The following is a 19,225-nucleotide window of genomic DNA, read 5'->3' on the forward strand; positions in this document are numbered from 1 at the left end:
AATAAAGATTGATATATCATTTTTAGTCTATTCCAACACAGTCTGGCCTTCTCTCTCCTCTCTTGAGGGGTAAAATAGGTTAAAAATTCTTTATTTGCATTGACTAGTTTTCACAAAATTGAACAGAATTTATGATTTGTGATTTGGTGGAAATTTTGGTTTAAGTGCAATTTTGGTCCAAGATGACTACAGGCACCCCATGGCATAGAGATAGGAGAAAAACCACAACCAAATTTATCAAGACGTCACGGGACATGTGCGCCAGAAATAAGAACATTTTGCAACAGACACACAAAAAAAAAACTAAATTATGATACACATAAAAAACCAAAAAAAATACAGCTCACTTGAAAAATTCAGATAAAATAAAAATTGAACTGAACATATATGACCAAGTCAAAGACAAATTATAATGATGTATTCCCACCAATGTCTGAATCCATTTATTAGTGTGGCACAAAGCATTTAAGATTGAATCTTTTTGTACCATTTTATGACAATTTTAAATTTAAACCACACCAAAAGAGAGGTTAGAGGTGTTAGTGTGGTGCTAACCAATAACACCTCTAAATAACACAATTTACCTATTATTTGCAAACAATAACAATGAGTAAAGAACACAATGGCAAAGATGTAGAAGTTTGTTATTTCCAATAAAAAAATCATATGGATAAAATTGACAAGCCTACAGAGGATTAACAAACAGACAAAATATTCCACATTGCCCGGGTGTAAACATAATACATGTATTTGTTGACCCCTGCATACTATTGTAAAGTGCTATACAATAGGACCAGAGTCTGTCCAAACCTAGAAAAAAACACTGGTAAAAAAATTCCACAATAGGGAAAGAATGCTGAAAGACACTTATATCCTTATGAGGGATAAAGTTAACAGTGGATATCGACAGCAAAAAAGAACCAGCAGGGGAACATATATATACAATCAATACCAACCAAAGACAAGGAGAATCTACTACATGGATGCAGTATGTTACACCATACACACTGATGTGTCTTTTAAAATTATACAAATGAGCCTCAGGTGCTTCTGTGATGCACATTGAAAGACAATTTTGATCTATATCCGATACTGGTACTATGCCATTATTACATCTTTTCACTCATGTGAGAAGGATTTAGCTTGTGTAAAACTCATTGAGGGAGATGTATTAAATTATCGGTTTTTAGACCAGTGCACAGTACAACTAGACAGTTCTTTGCTGTGCCATATTAATCCCTTTGTCTGATGTTGGATTATTAATCTGGTGCAGTATAAAGATGGAGAGTCGTACTTTGCACCTTTTTTTTAGTTTGTCTGTATGGTAACGCCCCCTAGTCACTGAGGACACACCCCTGATTTGAAGGGTCAGAAAACAGCCTAAAAATGTTCTAAAACTTTCTGTAAATTTGGTGCACGGCATTTCAGGTGTGAATTAATACAGTATTCTGGCAAAAACAGATTGATAAATCTCCTCCCATTCTGTTTTACTGACTGAATTGCTCGGATAACTAGATTGTACATATGATGACTAAAATTAAATTTAATCAAAATTTGCTCTTAAGACCTTGCTCTTTAAGTTCAATCAGGGGGTAAACATATATTAAGGACCTGACTACTTATCCAAAATGACATATTAACACAAAATCTACTCCCAAATGCTCTCAGCACCCACACAAAAAGCTGCCACCACCCACAATATACTTATATTAAGAAGGCCGTAGGCACCTCACTTACACAGACAACTCACACCGGTAAATCACACAAAACTTGTAATCACTAAATATGCTATGCTAAAAGAAACTGGTAACATAAATGGCTTCAGAAACTTAGACTCTATAAGGCTACAAGCAGAGACTAAAGGTTAAATTTTAATATACAAAAAAGTACAATGCACACATAAAAAATAAACTTGTCAGTTAAAAAGATTACAAAACAATATACATACAAAACATACAAATAGTTACAAAAATAAACTACTATAAACTTACTAATGAAATAGCTCCAGTTATGTGTGCCATTGAGGTTCAGCAAAGGTTCCACGCACCCTATCCATGTGCAATGAATTCCCCAGAAGACTGACAAAAGAGGTCCCTTGGGCTCACTAATTTAAATCCAGTGGGTTTTTGCTCTTACCCCCTAACTGTGATGTCACTGAGAGGTGGAGCTTTGCATAACTTCCTCCCTTCAGCGAGGTACACTTTTGAAAATGATTTTGATGAAAACCTAATAAATTTTGATCGGAAGATATCACAACCACACCATTGCCTCCAATCATCGAGGTATCCTGCTACCTCTCACCCCATACCAAACTTGGGGTAGCTAGGCTTAAAATCATAGGTTATCTGTCATTTGACCCTGTTCCCACCCGTCTTTATATTTGGGACACAAATCCACCAAAACCCTTACCCTCTCCTGTAAATGGGGACTCATAACTCCCCTCACACACACACAGTGTGAACATTGGTGCTGGTCAGCATCTTACATGCCCTTTGAAGTCTCTGTCTCCATCTGATTACCCACGTGGTGAATAGCTCCTAACAAGTGGACCCAATTCAGGAAAAATCAACAGCGCTCCATTGTAATCCACTGAATCCAGTGTTCTCTTTATTCATCAGAAATACATCCAACATTTCGACACACGGTTTCTGTCAATGCTTGACAAATACAGAGTGTCGAAATGTTGCATGTATTTCTGATGAATAAAGAGAACACTGGATTCAGTGGATTACAATGGAGCGCTGTTGATTTTTCCTGAATTGGGTCCACTTGTTAGGAGCTATTCACCACGTGGGTAATCAGATGGAGACAGAGACTTCAAAGGGCATGTAAGATGCTGACCAGCACCAATGTTCACACTTGATTCACTGGATTACAATGGAGTGCTCCTGCTTTTATCTCAATTGTATCTTCTCGGACCCATGCAACCGGGACCTTTGTGCTGGAGGCACCCATCACAAAGTAAGCAGGCCCAGATTGAGCAAATTCGGATGCTGTTTCAAACTTTGTTTTTCTGGACAGCATGTGGACCCCAGTCAATAAAAAAAAAGAAAAAGAGTAAAATGTAGAACTGGTGTTATTATCACAGACTGCAGTCGATCTGTACTTTGGAAAATCAATCTGGAAATAATTAAAGGGCAGCTACAGCACAGGGTCTGAGTTTAACTTGTCCATGTTGACTAGGGCATATGATTTTAAAGGCAATAACTCAGTTTTACCACCAAAACCATGTAACAATTGGAAAGGTTTCAGACCCCAGACAATATATTTCTACCCAACATTTCACAGATCTTGGCATCACCAGGCTACTTTCCAAAGATAATTTGAGCTACAAATTGACAATCACTGTTTTGGCCTGTGATAAAATTGGCTTTTTCTATATATATGTATATGGGGATTCTTAAAAAGTTCATTAAAGATATTATTTCAAAGGAATCTATTTTTAATATAACTTTGCATAAATAAAGATGCTAATGCAAAATAAAATCAACATATTTTGTCAGAAGTGAATTCAGTACTTTGATAGAATGAAGCACTTGAAAAACATAACTCCTGACAAAACAGAGGTAAATATAGAAAGTTGCACAGTGGCAAAAACATATTGAAGCTGGATTTTAATAAAACTATATTTCAAAAGCAATTAACACCTTATGAACAAGTGTTTTAATTTAAAAAAAAAATACCACAGCTTTGTAATTGTATTATTTTTTAATAAAAAGTTTCAGGAATATGCTTGTGTGAGTATAAAGTACCCATCTGCACATAGTAGGGGGCTAATTATTTTTACCAACCAGACATTCATATAGGAATGATGGTGATTAGAAATTGGACAGAGCGTGTTCCTTTGCTTCCCCATTACCAGTTATAAGAGTCTAATTTGATTGGTTTTCCTTGGAGAGTACTGTATGTTCACACAAACAAAAGCATTATAGTGCAATGAAATGTGCCAAGAAATTTCTCAACTTAATGCCATCTCCGATTGCTGCGGATGTGCTAGAGACTGGGAATTAACACCATACATCAGCACATACGAGAAAGCAAAGTAGAAGAAGGTAAATATAGTTCATTGGTTCATTAGTATACAAAGTGCAATAAAATGTATCTATCACCAGCAATGGAGAAATATTCTGTGTATATTACCATATTGCCAGTTTGATGTGTACATGAATTATATATAATGTTATATTATTATTTAGGAAGAAGCATTGCTGTTCAGTGTAATACAAGGCAGCGATGCAGGAATTGTGTCTGCTGATAACATAGTAGTTGCTTTGCTATTAAACATTTCATCATACAGCTAAAATATGGTATAAATACCTGGTAAGTACATAAACATTACAATTGACTGACAACACAGCACAATCATTAACTGTAATTAAATCGCAATATACAATTCTCATGTTGATATATCATGTCTTCTATGCTAATTTTATAGAATACAAGACAGGAAAGTGTGGTTATGTTTTGTCAAACACTATATTTGCCCCCAAAATTTGTGACTTTTGTGTATTTTTTACAACACTAGTTTATAAAGTGGGGGGATTGGAGTAAAACCAAGGTAAAACATTCTGTTTTCCTAGAGTGACAAATTTCCAATAACTTGAGACAGTAAATTGACAAATGACAGATGAAATTCTTGCCAGTACAGGTAGGAATGCAGGACCGCTTTCAGCGGGCGGGACTAGGAGGAGGTGATTGCTGCATGAAGCTTGCCTATAGAGTGGGCGAGGAGGTCTGGGGAAGAGGCAGTGCCTCTTTGAGCATGGTCCGGCGTTCCTATTTTACTTCACAGCAGCGTCTGCTAGCGTTATTGGGGGGTTCCGATAAAGCTAGCTGTGCAACACTCATACATCTGAGGTAGCACTAGGAGCTTTTTTATGGGTGACAGGTCCTCTTTAACAAGTAAAAAAAGCAAAAGACATTGATAAAGTCAAGTTAAAGTTTGTCACAAGTGCATATTTAACACATTAAGAGCATGTGTTATATGGCAGGCCTATAAACAGTGACCTTTCCAGTTTTTGTAAGTTCAATACAAAACTTAATCAAGTTTATTTAACGTGGTTTAATTATTCACTGTTATTCTATGATTAATTAATTTAATTCCCTAGGTTTTAATGAACTGCCTCTTGTCTATTTCGTTTTACATTCGCACGTTTGCTACTACATTTCTTTGATGTACGAGTTTAATCTATTTTTATTGTTAGGTTAGTCATACTGCCATGTGCATGCAGCAAATTACTCACTTTAAACTACATCTAAGGTTTTCTTATTCACTATTTTACTCCTTCCATGCATTTTGTTGCTCATATTGTCATATACTTCTCCAGCAAAATTTTGTAACTAATTTGGCTATTACTTCTAGATGAAGTGGTGAGGGTAATGGGGATTTAGTGCCAAGTTTGTTAGCCAGGTAATTTAGACAACTGGCAATTGCTGTAACATGCAAGGAGAGTGTTGGCTGAAGCTTGTATTTGATAAAATACCTTACCAGAGATGCCCATGTTTTATATGTCTCAAAATACTGACATATTTACTTGTATTAAAATTATTAAATGAATTATTATATGACTTAGAAAGGTCATCTTTTCCTTATAATGGACGCCTTTATGTATTGTGTTTATAAAGCCTGCGCGGTCACAGGCTTTATGCGCAGACGGCAGGATCGCCAGACGAGGGCGCGCAGCTCCGCGTAGAAGATGGTGAGTAGGAGGGGAAAAGAGGCTACCGGGGCGTGGAGTAGCCGCCTCGTGTAACCTCAGATGCGGCTACTCCACGCCCCAGTAGCCGCATAAGTAAATTTGCATACAAGTTTAATAAAAGTTAACAAAAAAGTGTGGGGACGTGAGGATTCCCCTTCCCACACTTACCCAGAATATTTCGAGTCTTCAAGTAGTCGCCCCACGGTTTAGCGTGGGGGGGCTATAGGAAGGGACAGAGGTTGGGGCAAGCTCAGGGCACACTATCCCCTGTCTTTTGTGTACCAATCCTAACAGAAACACTGGCCACACATAGGTCTGCATCCTGTATCCGACCTGCTACATTCTCTCCTTCCATGGAGCCTTTGTCAGCTGTGGTCGCTCAGGTCCAGACCCTAACTCAGCTTGTTCAGGATCTAGCTTCCCGTCTCCAAATTCAGGAATCTATGCAGGTTCCACGGCAGACATCACCGCAGGATCCACTGCCACCCACGCCTGAACCTAAGGTTCCTCTCCCTGACGTGTTTTTTGGTGACCGTAAGAAATTTTTTTCATTTCGGGAGGGCTGTAAACTTTACTTTTCTTTACGCCCTCGTTCATCGGGCACAGAGATTCAAAGGGTGGGCGTGGTAATTTCCCTGTTGCGTGGGGATCCGCAAAATTGGGCTTTTTCTCTCCCACCTGACTCTCCATCCCGTTCTTCTCTTGACGCTTTTTTTTCTGCTTTAGGCCAGATTTATGACGAACCTGACCGCCGAGCACTTGCAGTTTCCCACCTTAGATCTCTGTGTCAGGGAAAACGGACAGCAGAAGATTATTGTGCCCAGTTCAGACAGTATGTGACTGACTCTCAATGGAATGACTGCGCCCTAAAAGACCAATTTATGTCCGGACTGTCAGACCGAGTACAGGACTTAGTCTTAGCTTATGCCGAGCCTCAGACATTAGATGATGCTATGACTCTGGTCATCCGAGTTGATCGTCGCCTAAGATCCAGGCGATCACCTCGGGTGTCCTCGGACTGTCAGCCAGCGGCCAGTCCGTCTCCAGGTAGTCCAGAATTGGAATCCATGGAGCTGGATAGCATCTCTCCTGCACAGCGGAAGCAACATCGAATAAGACGCCATCTTTGTTTCTACTGTGGAAGTCCTGATCATCAGATCAACACCTGTTCCAAAAGGCAGCAGCAGGAAAACTTCCGCTCCTAAGCAGTAGTCGGGGGGACTGCTTAGGAGCTCAGGTACTCCCTATTGTGTCTAGAATGTATTTACCTTGTACGGTTAAGTTTCAGTCTGTTTCCTGCACTGGTCGCGCCTTTTTGGATTCAGGTGCTGCGACTAATTTAATCGATTATAATTTTGTCTCTCAGTTTTGCATGTCATTGATTCCATTGTCCACTCCTATCCAGATGTCGGGTGCGGATTTGACCCCTCTACAGGCAGGGTTGATCAAATTCCGAACCCCGCAGATAAAGCTTATGGTAGGAGCTATGCATGAAGAATGGTGTTCTTTTCTAGTTATGGAAAACCTGTCTGAAAATGTCATTCTTGGTCTACCCTGGCTCCGGATCCATAATCCGGTAATTAATTGGGAAACTCTGGAGCTGGTTCATTGGGGTCCTCTCTGTAAGGAGCACCTGACCAGAGTTTCACTATGTACAGTAGTGACGGAAGATCAGGGTCTTCCAGGTTTTCTCTCGGACTACTCAGATGTGTTTTCAAAACCCTTGTCCCAAGTCCTTCCTCCTCACAGGGAGTTTGATTGTAAAATTGACCTTCTTCCTGATGCTAGATTGCCAAAGGGTCGTATATATAACTTGTCGGTACCAGAACGGGAGGCACTGAAGAGTTATATTGATGAGAGTTTGGCAATCGGACATATTCGTCCCTCTGAGTCGCCCACTGGGGCCGGGTTCTTTTTTGTTGAGAAAAAAGATGGTGGTTTACGGCCGTGTATTGACTATCGAGAATTAAATAAGATAACGGTAAAAAACTCAGGTCCCCTCCCCTTGATCCCGGATCTCTTAAATCAGGTTTCTGGGGCCCAAGTTTTCTCTAAATTAGATCTCAGAGGGGCTTATAACCTGATTCGGGTCCGAGAAGGGGATGAGTGGAAAACCGCATTTAATACACCTTTGGGGCACTTTGAATACCTGGTTATGCCCTTTGGTTTGAGTAATGCCCCAGCGGTTTTTCAAGGCTTTATGAACTCCATTTTTCATGATTACATCGGTGTGTTTATGGTGGTGTATCTAGACGATATTTTGATTTTTTCTCCTGATATGGTTTCTCACCAGCAACATCTCCGCCAAGTACTTACCAGGTTGCGCAAAAACCACCTCTTCGCTAAGCTGGAAAAGTGTGTTTTTTGCGTCCAGAAGGTTTCCTTCTTAGGTTATGTTGTGACTCCCTCTGATGTACAGATGGATCCGAGTAAGGTTCAGGCGCTCACGGACTGGGTTCGGCCTACCAATCTTAAGGCCCTACAACGATTTTTAGGTTTCGCTAACTATTATCGGAACTTTATAAAGAACTTTTCTGTGATCGCCAAACCCCTCACGGATCTAACCCGTAAGGGTGCTGATCCAAACAACTGGTCCCCTGCCGCTTGCTCAGCGTTTGAAACTTTAAAAGCGGCATTCTCGTCAGCCCCAGTTTTGGTTCAACCTGACCTCTCTCTACCGTTTGTTGTGGAGGTTGATGCCTCCGAGGTAGGAGTAGGTGCAGTGTTGTCTCAGGGGTCCTCCACTCTCACCAGACTTAGGCCCTGTGCATATTTCTCTAGAAAGTTTTCCTCTTGTGAGAGGAATTATGATATTGGTAATCGAGAGCTCCTTGCCATTAAGTGGGCATTTGAAGTCTGGCGACACTTTTTGGAAGGAGCTCTTCATCCGATAACTGTGCTCACAGATCATAAGAACTTAGTATATTTGGATACTGCTAAGCGTTTGAACTCACGTCAGGCTAGGTGGGCCTTGTTTTTCTCTCGCTTTAATTTTGTGGTCACCTACCGACCTGGGTCAAAAAATGTGAAGGCTGATGCCTTGTCCCGTAGCTTCGGGACTCCTGAGCTTCCAGCGACTACGGACAGTAATATTTTGTCTCCAGGTGTTGTGTTGGCAGCTGTCTCCTCCCACCTCTCCTCTCAAATTTTAGCAGGACAAAAATCTGCACCCAAAGACCTTCCGGAAGGCAAATTATTTGTTCCTCTTTCTTGTCGTTTGAGAGTGTTGGAGGAGACGCATTGCTCAGTATTGGCAGGTCATCCGGGAATGCGGAGTACCTTGGATCTCTTAAAGAGAAGTTACTGGTGGCCTCACATGACTAATGATGTGCACGCATTTGTCCAAGCCTGTCAGGTCTGTGCGCGAGGAAAGACTCCCAGGAGACGTCCTGAGGGGCCTCTTCTTCCGCTTCCAGTTCCCACCAGGCCATGGTCTAAAGTGTCAATGGATTTTGTCACTGATCTGCCAGCATCTCAAGGCTATACAGTGATTTGGGTGGTAGTGGACCGTTTCTCCAAGATGGGACACTTTGTTCCATTAAAAAAGTTACCTTCAGCTGAAGAATTGGCTGATTTGTTTATACAGAACATTGTACGCCTCCATGGTATACCAGATGATATTGTGTCTGATAGGGGCGTACAATTTGTTTCCAAATTTTGGCGAGCATTTTGTTCTAGACTGGAAGTTAATCTGTCGTTCTCCTCAGCGTTTCATCCTGAGTCTAATGGTCAGTCCGAGAGAATGAATCAGGAGATGATTCAATATCTGCGACTCTTTGTCTCGGACAGTCAGGACCAGTGGGTGAAATTCCTTCCGTTGGCAGAATTTGCTATTAATAACCACTGTAGTTCGTCCACACAGGTATCTCCGTTTTTCTGCAATTATGGTTTTCATCCACGTTTCTCTTTTTCATCTGTGCCTGTCTCTAATATTCCTCGAGCGGAAGCCATTACATCCAAGTTGCGCTCGCTCTGGTCACAAGTTCGGGAGAATATTCAGAGGGCACAAAATTCTATGGTCCAACAAACTGAAAGAAGGCGCACTAAATCTGATACGTTTGTGGTGGGGGATAAAGTGTGGTTATCAACAAAAAACCTTAAATTGAAGGTCCCCTCTTTGAAGTTTGCGCCCAGGTTTGTGGGTCCGTTTGTTGTTACTCATATTGTTAACCCGGTTTCCTTCAAGATTACACTTCCAGCAGGGTGGCGGGTCCATAACACCTTCCATAAGAGTCTTCTGAAGCGCTATGTTGAGCCTGTTTTGCCTCTTTCTGACCCTCCTTCTCCATCTATTGTGGAGGGGAATCTGGAATTTGAGGTGGAAAAGGTGGTGAATTCCAGATGGGTAGGTAACTCCCTGCAGTACCTGGTCCATTGGAAAGGTTTTGGTCCTGAGGATAGGTCTTGGGTTCCGGCTAGAGATGTTCATGCTCCACGGTTACTCAGGTTATTTCATCAGACCTACCCTCAGAAGCCATCTTTAAGATCTAGGGGTCCGAAGGCCCCCCGTCAGGGGGGGGGTACTGTCAGGTTCGCTAGGGAGATTGCTGGGACTTCTGGTTCTTCTGGTGGTACCAGCAGCGTTCTCCGAACCCCGGCGCGTATCCGCGCAAACTCCACCTCTCGTCCTGGGCAGCGGCTGCTAAGATCTCGCGCTGTCTAGGAGTGGCTGGGACTTTGAACCTCTGCTTGGTGCTTGGTTGTTTCTGCACCATGAGGGGTTAATTCCCAGATGCTGTCCAGCACCTATCAGGTTCTGGAGGTGGAGTTCTGGCTGCATAAATTGCAGCTTCACTAGTCACCAGTGCCAGTGTTTGAAAATCCCTTTCTCCACCTGGTTGCTGCTAGTTTGTATTGCTCTGTATCTGTATCTATATTGTTGCTAACTCGGCTAGTTTTGGACTTTGACTCTTGCTTACTGATTCTGCTTTTGACGTACCCTCTAGTTGTGACTCCGGCTTGTTTACGATTCTTTTATGTTTTATGTTTGTCAGTCTGTTTGTGTTCCCCTTCCCACACTTACCCAGAATATTTCGAGTCTTCAAGTAGTCGCCCCACGGTTTAGCGTGGGGGGGCTATAGGAAGGGACAGAGGTTGGGGCAAGCTCAGGGCACACTATCCCCTGTCTTTTGTGTACCAATCCTAACATCAGGTCTTTGACCTCCACCCAAAACGGCAGGATGTTTACACAAGACCTGAAGATATGGTGTAAATCACCACCTGTCTTCTTGCAGCGCCAGCAAATGTCCTGCGTTTCTGGAAAAATCTGATGTAATTGCGCTGGTTTATGATACCAAAAATATAACAGCTTATACTGATTCTCCTTGTAAACAGCGCATGTCGATGATTTGGCTGCATAATGCCATATATACGACACTAGGTCTCCTGCGTGATCGGGGATCCCACTATCCGTTCCCACCTGGCCATGTAAGAATGTGATACCGCCTCCGCTGGGTCAGGATGTAAAAGAATCAGATAGATGGTAGAGATGAGTCCTGAAGTGTGCGTGGTAGTTTTACATAGGTATTCAAAAGGGGTAGGCTTGGAGACTGTGTCAGAGCTTCCCAGGGTTTGCAATAAGTGACGAATTTGTAGGTAGTGATATTGGGAGGAGGATGGAATGTCAAATTTTTCCTGGAGGGTGCTAAAAGGAAGTATTGTCCTTGAACTATGATCTACTACATCTGTGAAATGGAATAGGCATTTGGTATGCCAGGTGGTGTATATAAGAATGACTGCATGGGCGAGCATTTTGAAATCAAAGGGAATCTAGAGCAGCAGTTTCACCAGAGGTGTAAAGTAAAAGCGATTGGACCCAACATTGGGCCTTCTGGGAGTTGTGTCCCTGGTGTCCATAAAAAAGCATTGGGATGGAATGGGACCAACCAAAGTTTCTCGACTTCCATCCACCTCGAGTTGGCCCACAATGTAGACCAAGCCGGGATTTGTCTGAGATGAACCGCCCAGTAATATTTAACTAAGTCTGGTACCCACAATCCGCCTTTAGATCTATGAGCAAGTAGAACAGACTTTGCCACCCTGTGACGTTTGTGGGCCCACACGAACCGAATGAAAGCACTCTTCATCGATCTTAAGGCTCCTAGAGGCACTGGAATAGGTAAGGATTCAAATAAGTAAAGTAGTTTAGGGAGGAAGGTCATTTTTATGGCCACAATCCTACCAAAGAGTGATATTGGAAGAGAATTCCACTTGTTAAGTAGCAACCGTATTTCTTTAAACAAATTCGGGAAGTTCTGGTCATAGATTGTGCTATAAGTCGGCGTAATATTCACCCCCAAATATTTAATAGCTGATGTCTGCCAACAAAACTTATAATTAGCTCGTAATAGGTCTGCCTCTTGTGATGTCATATTGAGCGGTAAAGCTTCAGTCTTGGTGGTGTTAACCTTGTACTCTGACAAGAGACCGTAATGGTTTAGATGGGCCTGAAGGTTTGGAAGGGACGTATGTGGTTGGGTCAGAGTAAGGAGGACATCGTCTGCAAAAAGTGACAATTTGAACTCTCTGCCCTTCACCATTACCCCCCGTATATTTGGGTCTTGGCGTATCATAGCTGCTAGGGGCTCTATACATAGTACAAACAAGAGGGGAGACAATGGACACCCCTGCCTGGTACCATTTTTAATGTTTATAGGGCTAGAAGAAGCATGAGGGAATTTTATTGTCGCTGTAGGTTTAGCGTAAAGACCTGCGATTGCCTTCATTAACTGGCCCCGGAAACCCATGGCTTCCAGCGTTTTGAACATGAAGGACCAGTTCAGTCGGTCAAATGCTTTTTCCGCGTCTAAGCTCAATATGAGCGCACGTTCCTTCGAATAGTTGAGTCAATCGTCCTCCTAGTATTGTCCCCTCCTTGGCGACATGGAATAAATCCTACTTGATCCTTGGGGATCATGTGGGGGAGTAAAGGGAGCAATCGGTTCGTTAAGATCTTTGTGTAAATCTTTAAGTCAGAGTTAAGGAGAGTGATTGGCCTATAGTTTGCACACTCTGTCGCATCTTTTCCAGGCTTGGGGATTACTGTAATATAAGAATGAGTGAGAGTGGAAGGAAGAGATTCCCCTTCCAGAAGGGAGTTAAATAAGTGTGTCATATGGGGGAGTAAGGTTTGCAGGAATGTTCGATATGGGGGAGTAAGGTTTGCAGGAATGTTTGATAATAAAGGTATGTCAGGCCATCAGGCCCTGGTGCCTTTCCGTTGGGGAGTTCATTGACCACTTCCTCTATCTCCTCGGGGGTAATAGGAATGTTAAGGGACTCGACCGCGTCCGTGGACAGTCTAGGGAGAGAGCAGGAGAGCAAAAACTCTTGTGTGGCTTTCTCTCTATCCTCTGCTGACAGTGATTGAGGAATAGGTAAAGCATAAAGTTTGGCATAATAGGCCTGGAATTGGTCTGCAATTGCCTTTGGATCATGGATCATGGACCCTGAGGGTCCTTTGATAACATGTAGAGTTTGGCTCTCACGTCTCTCCCGGAGCAATGTGTGTGATTTATTTCCTTTAGAAGGCAATTTTAAAGTCAAGCTCTTCACGATTCGCATATTAATTTAATTTCAAACTTTTCAAAAAGTTTAAAATTTAGGCAAATATCCATTCCCTAACTGCTGTAGGGACATACAGTAGGAATGACCATTGTAGTTAGGCCAGTTTTCTGATAAACTAATGTCTCTTAAATGTCCCATTTGCACCAAATTTATGACTTTTTTGCAACTTCTGCAAACCTACTTCTCTTTTCAGTTTGGCTGAATACGCAGGAGGCGTATTTACACGGGCCCAGAGGACATGCGGCATAGGAAAATTGTGGAGGTTCATTTTGCTTCAATGTCATCATGCAGAGCAGCTCACTACAGAAAATGAGGTAGACCCTTTGGTTTGGGGGGCTAGATGTGCCTTACAGGCTCCCTTTAACAACTCATATGTCACATTTATCAAGCAGTCTATGACACTGCGATAAATCGACATACAAAAAGCTACTTTTTTCTATCCACTTCTCACTGGTCATGAGCCAATAGTATTTCACTTGATAAATAATTGCTTGGGAACTCTAGAGTTTAGAATGTAGAATTGGCTCCGGCCAATAAAATGATACTTGATGGTCTTTGATAAACCCCACTTATTTACTAGGGTCACATAATGCTCAGCAATTATTTACATATTTACCATACAAACTTCTTCTTGGCATTGTGTATATAGTATATAAACAGTTAGTGTCATCATACATACTTATTACAAAAAGAAAATGTATAAATAGTACAGGCAGTCCCCTACTTAAGAACACCTGATTTACATACGACCCCTAGTTACAAACGGACCTCTGGATTTTGGTAATTTACTGTACATTAGTCCTAGGCTACAATAAACAGCTGTAACAGTTATCAGTGGTGCCTGTAATTAAGATTTATTGTTTATCCTGGTTCTTATGACAATCCAACATCCAAAAATTTTGACTTGGATTACAATAATAAAGTATACGGTTCCGACTTACATACAAACTCAACTTAAGAACAAACCTACAGAACCTATCTTGTATGTAACCCAGGGACTGCCTGTATTAGGTATCAGCATTATAAATTGCTCAGTTATCATTCACATAGGTAATAGAATGATCAAATAATATAAGTATGCACTATATACAGTAGATGTGTAGCTGAATTTATCTAATCTATTGAACTACTAACAATAAGCTGACACTTTATGAGAATCCTAAAGGTCAATTAGTTTGTTGCCAGTTAATTACCAGATTTATGGAGAAGATGTCATTTTTCTTGACATATGAATTAAAGGATATACTTTTAATGACCATGAGATGTCTATTCTGAAGCATAATTATATTAAACTCTTCGTTTAACACTCTTGTGTTATTTTTCCTGAAAATGTATTAATAAGGCTAGTCCAAAACTGAAACATTTTAGAATGCAAATCATGAATTTTAATAATGGAGTAAGAGATTTACTACATAGACACTCAGAAAGCTACTTGCAATCTTGTGTGCAGCAGCTGTCACGTATATTTTCTGGAGGGACAACTATACAATTAAAAAATTAATTGGGGAAAATATGTGTATTTGGGTAAGTAATTGGCTTAGTGATAGAAAACAGAGTGTGGTCATTAATGGTCAATTCTCAGAATGGGTTGACCAGTGGAGTGCAAAAGGGGTCAGTATTGGGGCAACTTCTTTTTAATATTTTTATTATTGACCTTGAAGTTGGTTTACACAGTCAAGTTTCAAAGTTTGCAGATGAAACTAAGCTGTGTAAAGTAATTAATAGTGTGGTTGATAGTTAAAGAGAACCCGTCATGCAAAATAACCCCCCTAAACTAAATATATTTTCATAAACTGCCATTAGAGAGCATTGCCTCTATCCCTTCATTGTCCCTCTACATGCCTGTAAACCTAATCAATGAGGTCCTAAAGCTGTATGCAAATGACCTGTGAAATGTCCAATGAATGATTAGCATATTCAAGCTGTCCACTCTATTCATGAGTGGGAGGCAAAGCCACACCCCCAGTGCTTGACTGACAGCCTGTATAATGATGTGAGGCTGTATAATGATGTGCTTCCTGGTGCTGGTGGCCACGCCCCCTGCAGCCTGTGTGTGTGTATAGGAGAGATACAGCAGCTCCAGGCAGCCATGTTACAGCAGAACATGTCAGACATGAGCAGGGGGAGGAGAGGGGAGGGGGAACAGGAGTGACATCACTGCCTCTGACCATGTGACCAGCCTCATTTACATGATAAAGAATAGATGATTTTACAATGAATAATGTATGAAATAACTAGATAAAGGCAGGGATGGATCCTTGTGAGCTGCTCCAACAGGTAGAGGTGGCAGGACTAGTGGCAGAGACCTGATGACAGGTGTCCTTTAAGCATTACAGAGGGATTTGTGGAAGCTTGAGGAGTCAGCAGAGAAATGGTTGATGGGGTTTAATGTAGATAAATGTAAAGTTATGCACTTGGGCCATGGAAACAAAAAGTATAATTACAGTATTTTTCAGACTATAAGGCGTACCGGATTATAAGGCACACCATCAATAAATGGCTGCTAAATTGTTTAGGTTCATATATAAGGTGCACCGGATTATAAGGCACAGCTGATTGTAAGGATGAATGACCAGCAGGTGGCAGACCTGTGCACAGTTCAAGGCAGCTACTGTCTGTAAGTATGGTTCATATATAAGGCACACTGGATTATAAGGCGCACCTTTGATTTCTGAGAAAATCAAAGGATTTTTTGTGCGACTTATAGTTCGAAAAATACAGTATGTTCTAAACAATCAATTACTTGGTAAAACTGGAGCTGAAAAAGACTTGTAGGTATTGGTGGTTGTTAAACCTGAATGGGTAGTACGAGGATCTCTCCAAAGATCTTTTTATACCTAGTCCTGTGACCAGGACATGGGGGCATCCTCTACGCCTAGAGGTGATTCTACCATCAGCATAGACAAAGGTTCTTTACTGTAAGAGCAGTGAGACTATGGAACTCTTTTGTTTCATTCTTAAAGGTTGGACTTATTGGACTTGCATCTTTTTCCAGCCTTATATACTATAATACTATGATACTATGATGTATGGACCTTGTTTTATACTACTGTAGGGTCACTTTATGGTCTGGAGCACACATAAAATGATATGTTACCTGGTGGTTAAATTGCACCAACTTACAGTCTCTACATAGTGGATAGAATTGATTAAAAACCCAACCAAAACAGCAGAGTAAAATGATACCAATAAATTGCCTTTGCAATGTATGATTTTGGTGGATTTTGGGGTGGCTAGAATCACTATGGAATGTCTGTTATAAAGTGATAATTTTTACCATTTTTCCATACTAATATTTGCTGCACCGAAGCTGCAATGGATGAGCATTCATCTTTGGGTGTGAGAATAAGATAGACAGGAAGAATAAAACCACCCCCCCAGGGGAGATGGTGGGTGTAGAGACACAGACACATGTGACAACTGTTGCTGTAGTGCTCATCCTCTCAGATAGCATTCAAATAAAGTTTATTTATAATGGAATCCCGAGACTGCCCCCTCTCAGCCGAAAAACATGACAGGCAATAACTGTGTTCAAATAAGTTTATCACAATATTGCATTCACAGCATCAAGTGCGAGGAGGGGGCAGTACTGTATGTGGGCTGGTAGAGTTACTAGTGGAAGAGACGAACACATGTAATATAATATTGGAACATGTAGGAAGTTTTAGTGCTTTAATATGAAAAAAGGCCTTGACCCTAAAGGGGCTGTCCCAGCTTGATTGCGCCTACACTTATTCATCTAATGCAGTTTTTTGGATAAACACCGCTCGTCCTATTCAATAGGATGGTAATACTACCCTGGTGACTACGATGAGCTACTTTCACGCAAATAATCTTAGTATTTTTAGAAAGAGGCTAGAAATTAATTTCAGCGCTTCAACTAGTAACTTACTTCCAGATTATGTTAGTTTTCACTGATCCCATGTGAGGATAACTGGAATCAGAGCATATTGTCAAAATCTGTCTTGTGGCTTTCTGTGTTTATACAGATTAAAGCTGAATTAAATGATTACCTATTCTAGAGAGGCATGGAATAATTTAATTCTTTCCAAGTTTTTCATTTCTATGCAGAATCCAGTAACACTTTTACATTTTTTACTTGCAAAGTACAAATTGTAATAAACTGTTATTTTCAACAAGTTTGCAGAAATTATTCTTAACATTTGCTAAATTGCTTAAAATATTAAGACATAGCTAAAATTGCTCCATGATAATATTTGGAAATGCCAACATTTACTGATGTGGAATATATGGATTTCTGAAATAATTATATGCTGATAGTTTCTTCACAAAACACATTTGCAACATTTTCTGTAACATTATAAATTTGATGAAAAATATTTCCTTCTGACTCCATAAAAACTTCCAACCACTGGAATGCATTTTACCAAGATTATATCAAACTGTTTAATATATTTCAAGTGCTGTGGAATTTGTCGATTGAATAATACTTATATGTTGCCTCTTTTAGGAACTTCTATTATATCACAATGCTGAGGGATCCTGTTTCCCGCTACCTGAGTGAGTGGAAACATGTCCAAAGAGGGGCAACTTGGAAGGCCTCACTTCATGTATGTGATGGACGAAGTCCTACACCAGATGAGTTGCCAACGTGTTATCTTGGGGACGACTGGTCTGGAGTCACATTACGGGAATTCATGGACTGCAACTACAACCTGGCTAACAACCGTCAAGTGCGGATGCTTGCTGACCTTAGTCTGGTTGGGTGTTACAACTTAACATTTATGAATGAAAGTGAGAGAAATGATATTCTTCTACAGAGTGCCAAGAATAATCTTAAAAACATGGCTTTTTATGGCTTGACTGAATTTCAAAGAAAAACACAATATCTGTTTGAGAGAACATTCAATCTCAAGTTCATTTCTCCATTCACTCAATTTAACACTACTAGGGCCTCGAATGTAGACATTGATGAGTGGTCACGTGAACGTATAAAAGAACTTAACTATTTAGACATGAAATTGTATGAATATGCTAAGGACCTTTTTATACAACGCTTCCAGTATACCAGACAACTAGAGCATCAAAGAAAAAGAGAGAAGAGAAAGGAAGAAAGGAGGCTTCTTAGGGAACATAAAGCCCACCCATCTCACAAGGAAGAGAGGCCAACAGACATTGCTACTACTGAGGACTATAATAGTCAGGTAGCAAGATGGTGACATTCCCAACTTTTTTCAAAAGTAATAATAGACAAAATTACATGAATTTGTTATGAAGATTTTTTTAAAATCTTTTAAATATGAACTTTTGAAAGGGAAAGAACATCTTAATGTAAAACCATTTAATACAACAGGAAGTGGTGGAAGACTCCTATAGCCATTTCCTAAATATGTTGCACTTACTGTCAGTTTATTTGGTCTACGGAATGTCACCATTCAAAATAAGGATTATTCTTTGGACTTCTACAATTCCTTAATTTTGTGACATGGTCTTATTGTCATCTTCTATTACAGTTTTTTAGACATGAGATGTCAAGATAAAATACACAGGTAGAATTGTGGAAATGTCAAATGGACTTCTGTGCGCTCTTCAAATGTTTGCTTGTTTCCTTTTTTGCAGTAGATTTTTCAATGTATACGATTCCAACTATTTTTAGGTGGTGTGATAAGATGAAAACTGATGTTGTGTTTCATGAAAAGAAAGTATGTGGATAATAAAACTATTTACATTAGTTATGATTTAGTCCATTCATTGATATTTTTGCTTCCAAAGAATCCCATTACAAAAGTAATAAAAGATAGTTTTATTTACTTATTATTGTCTAATTTATTATACTTCTACTAAATTAGCAAAGTGATACTAAGGTATTTGATACCAAAAAATATCAATTATATATCTTGGTTTCTTTTTATTTCCTCCTTATCCTAACCTTAATGTCCATTAATTAGAGATTCACTATTGTTGCTTATACAGAAAGCGTATCAAACAGTTCTTTGTTC

At 40.4% G+C, this 19,225-nt stretch overlaps 1 protein-coding gene across 1 annotated transcript in view; it reads left to right on the forward strand.

The window, feature by feature from the left end:
• Positions 1-18,957, forward strand: part of HS6ST3 (heparan sulfate 6-O-sulfotransferase 3) — a 440,971-nt gene extending 422,014 nt beyond the window's left edge. Inside the window, exon 2 of the mRNA XM_072135440.1 lies at positions 17,737-18,957. Within this exon, the coding sequence (XP_071991541.1) occupies positions 17,737-18,445 (709 nt within the window). The 3' untranslated portion in view covers positions 18,446-18,957. The remainder of the gene's footprint in view (positions 1-17,736) is intronic.
• Positions 18,958-19,225: the final 268 nt, after the last annotated feature.

This window comes from Engystomops pustulosus, chromosome 2, assembly GCF_040894005.1.
Source record: "Engystomops pustulosus chromosome 2, aEngPut4.maternal, whole genome shotgun sequence".
NCBI lineage: Eukaryota > Metazoa > Chordata > Amphibia > Anura > Leptodactylidae > Engystomops > Engystomops pustulosus.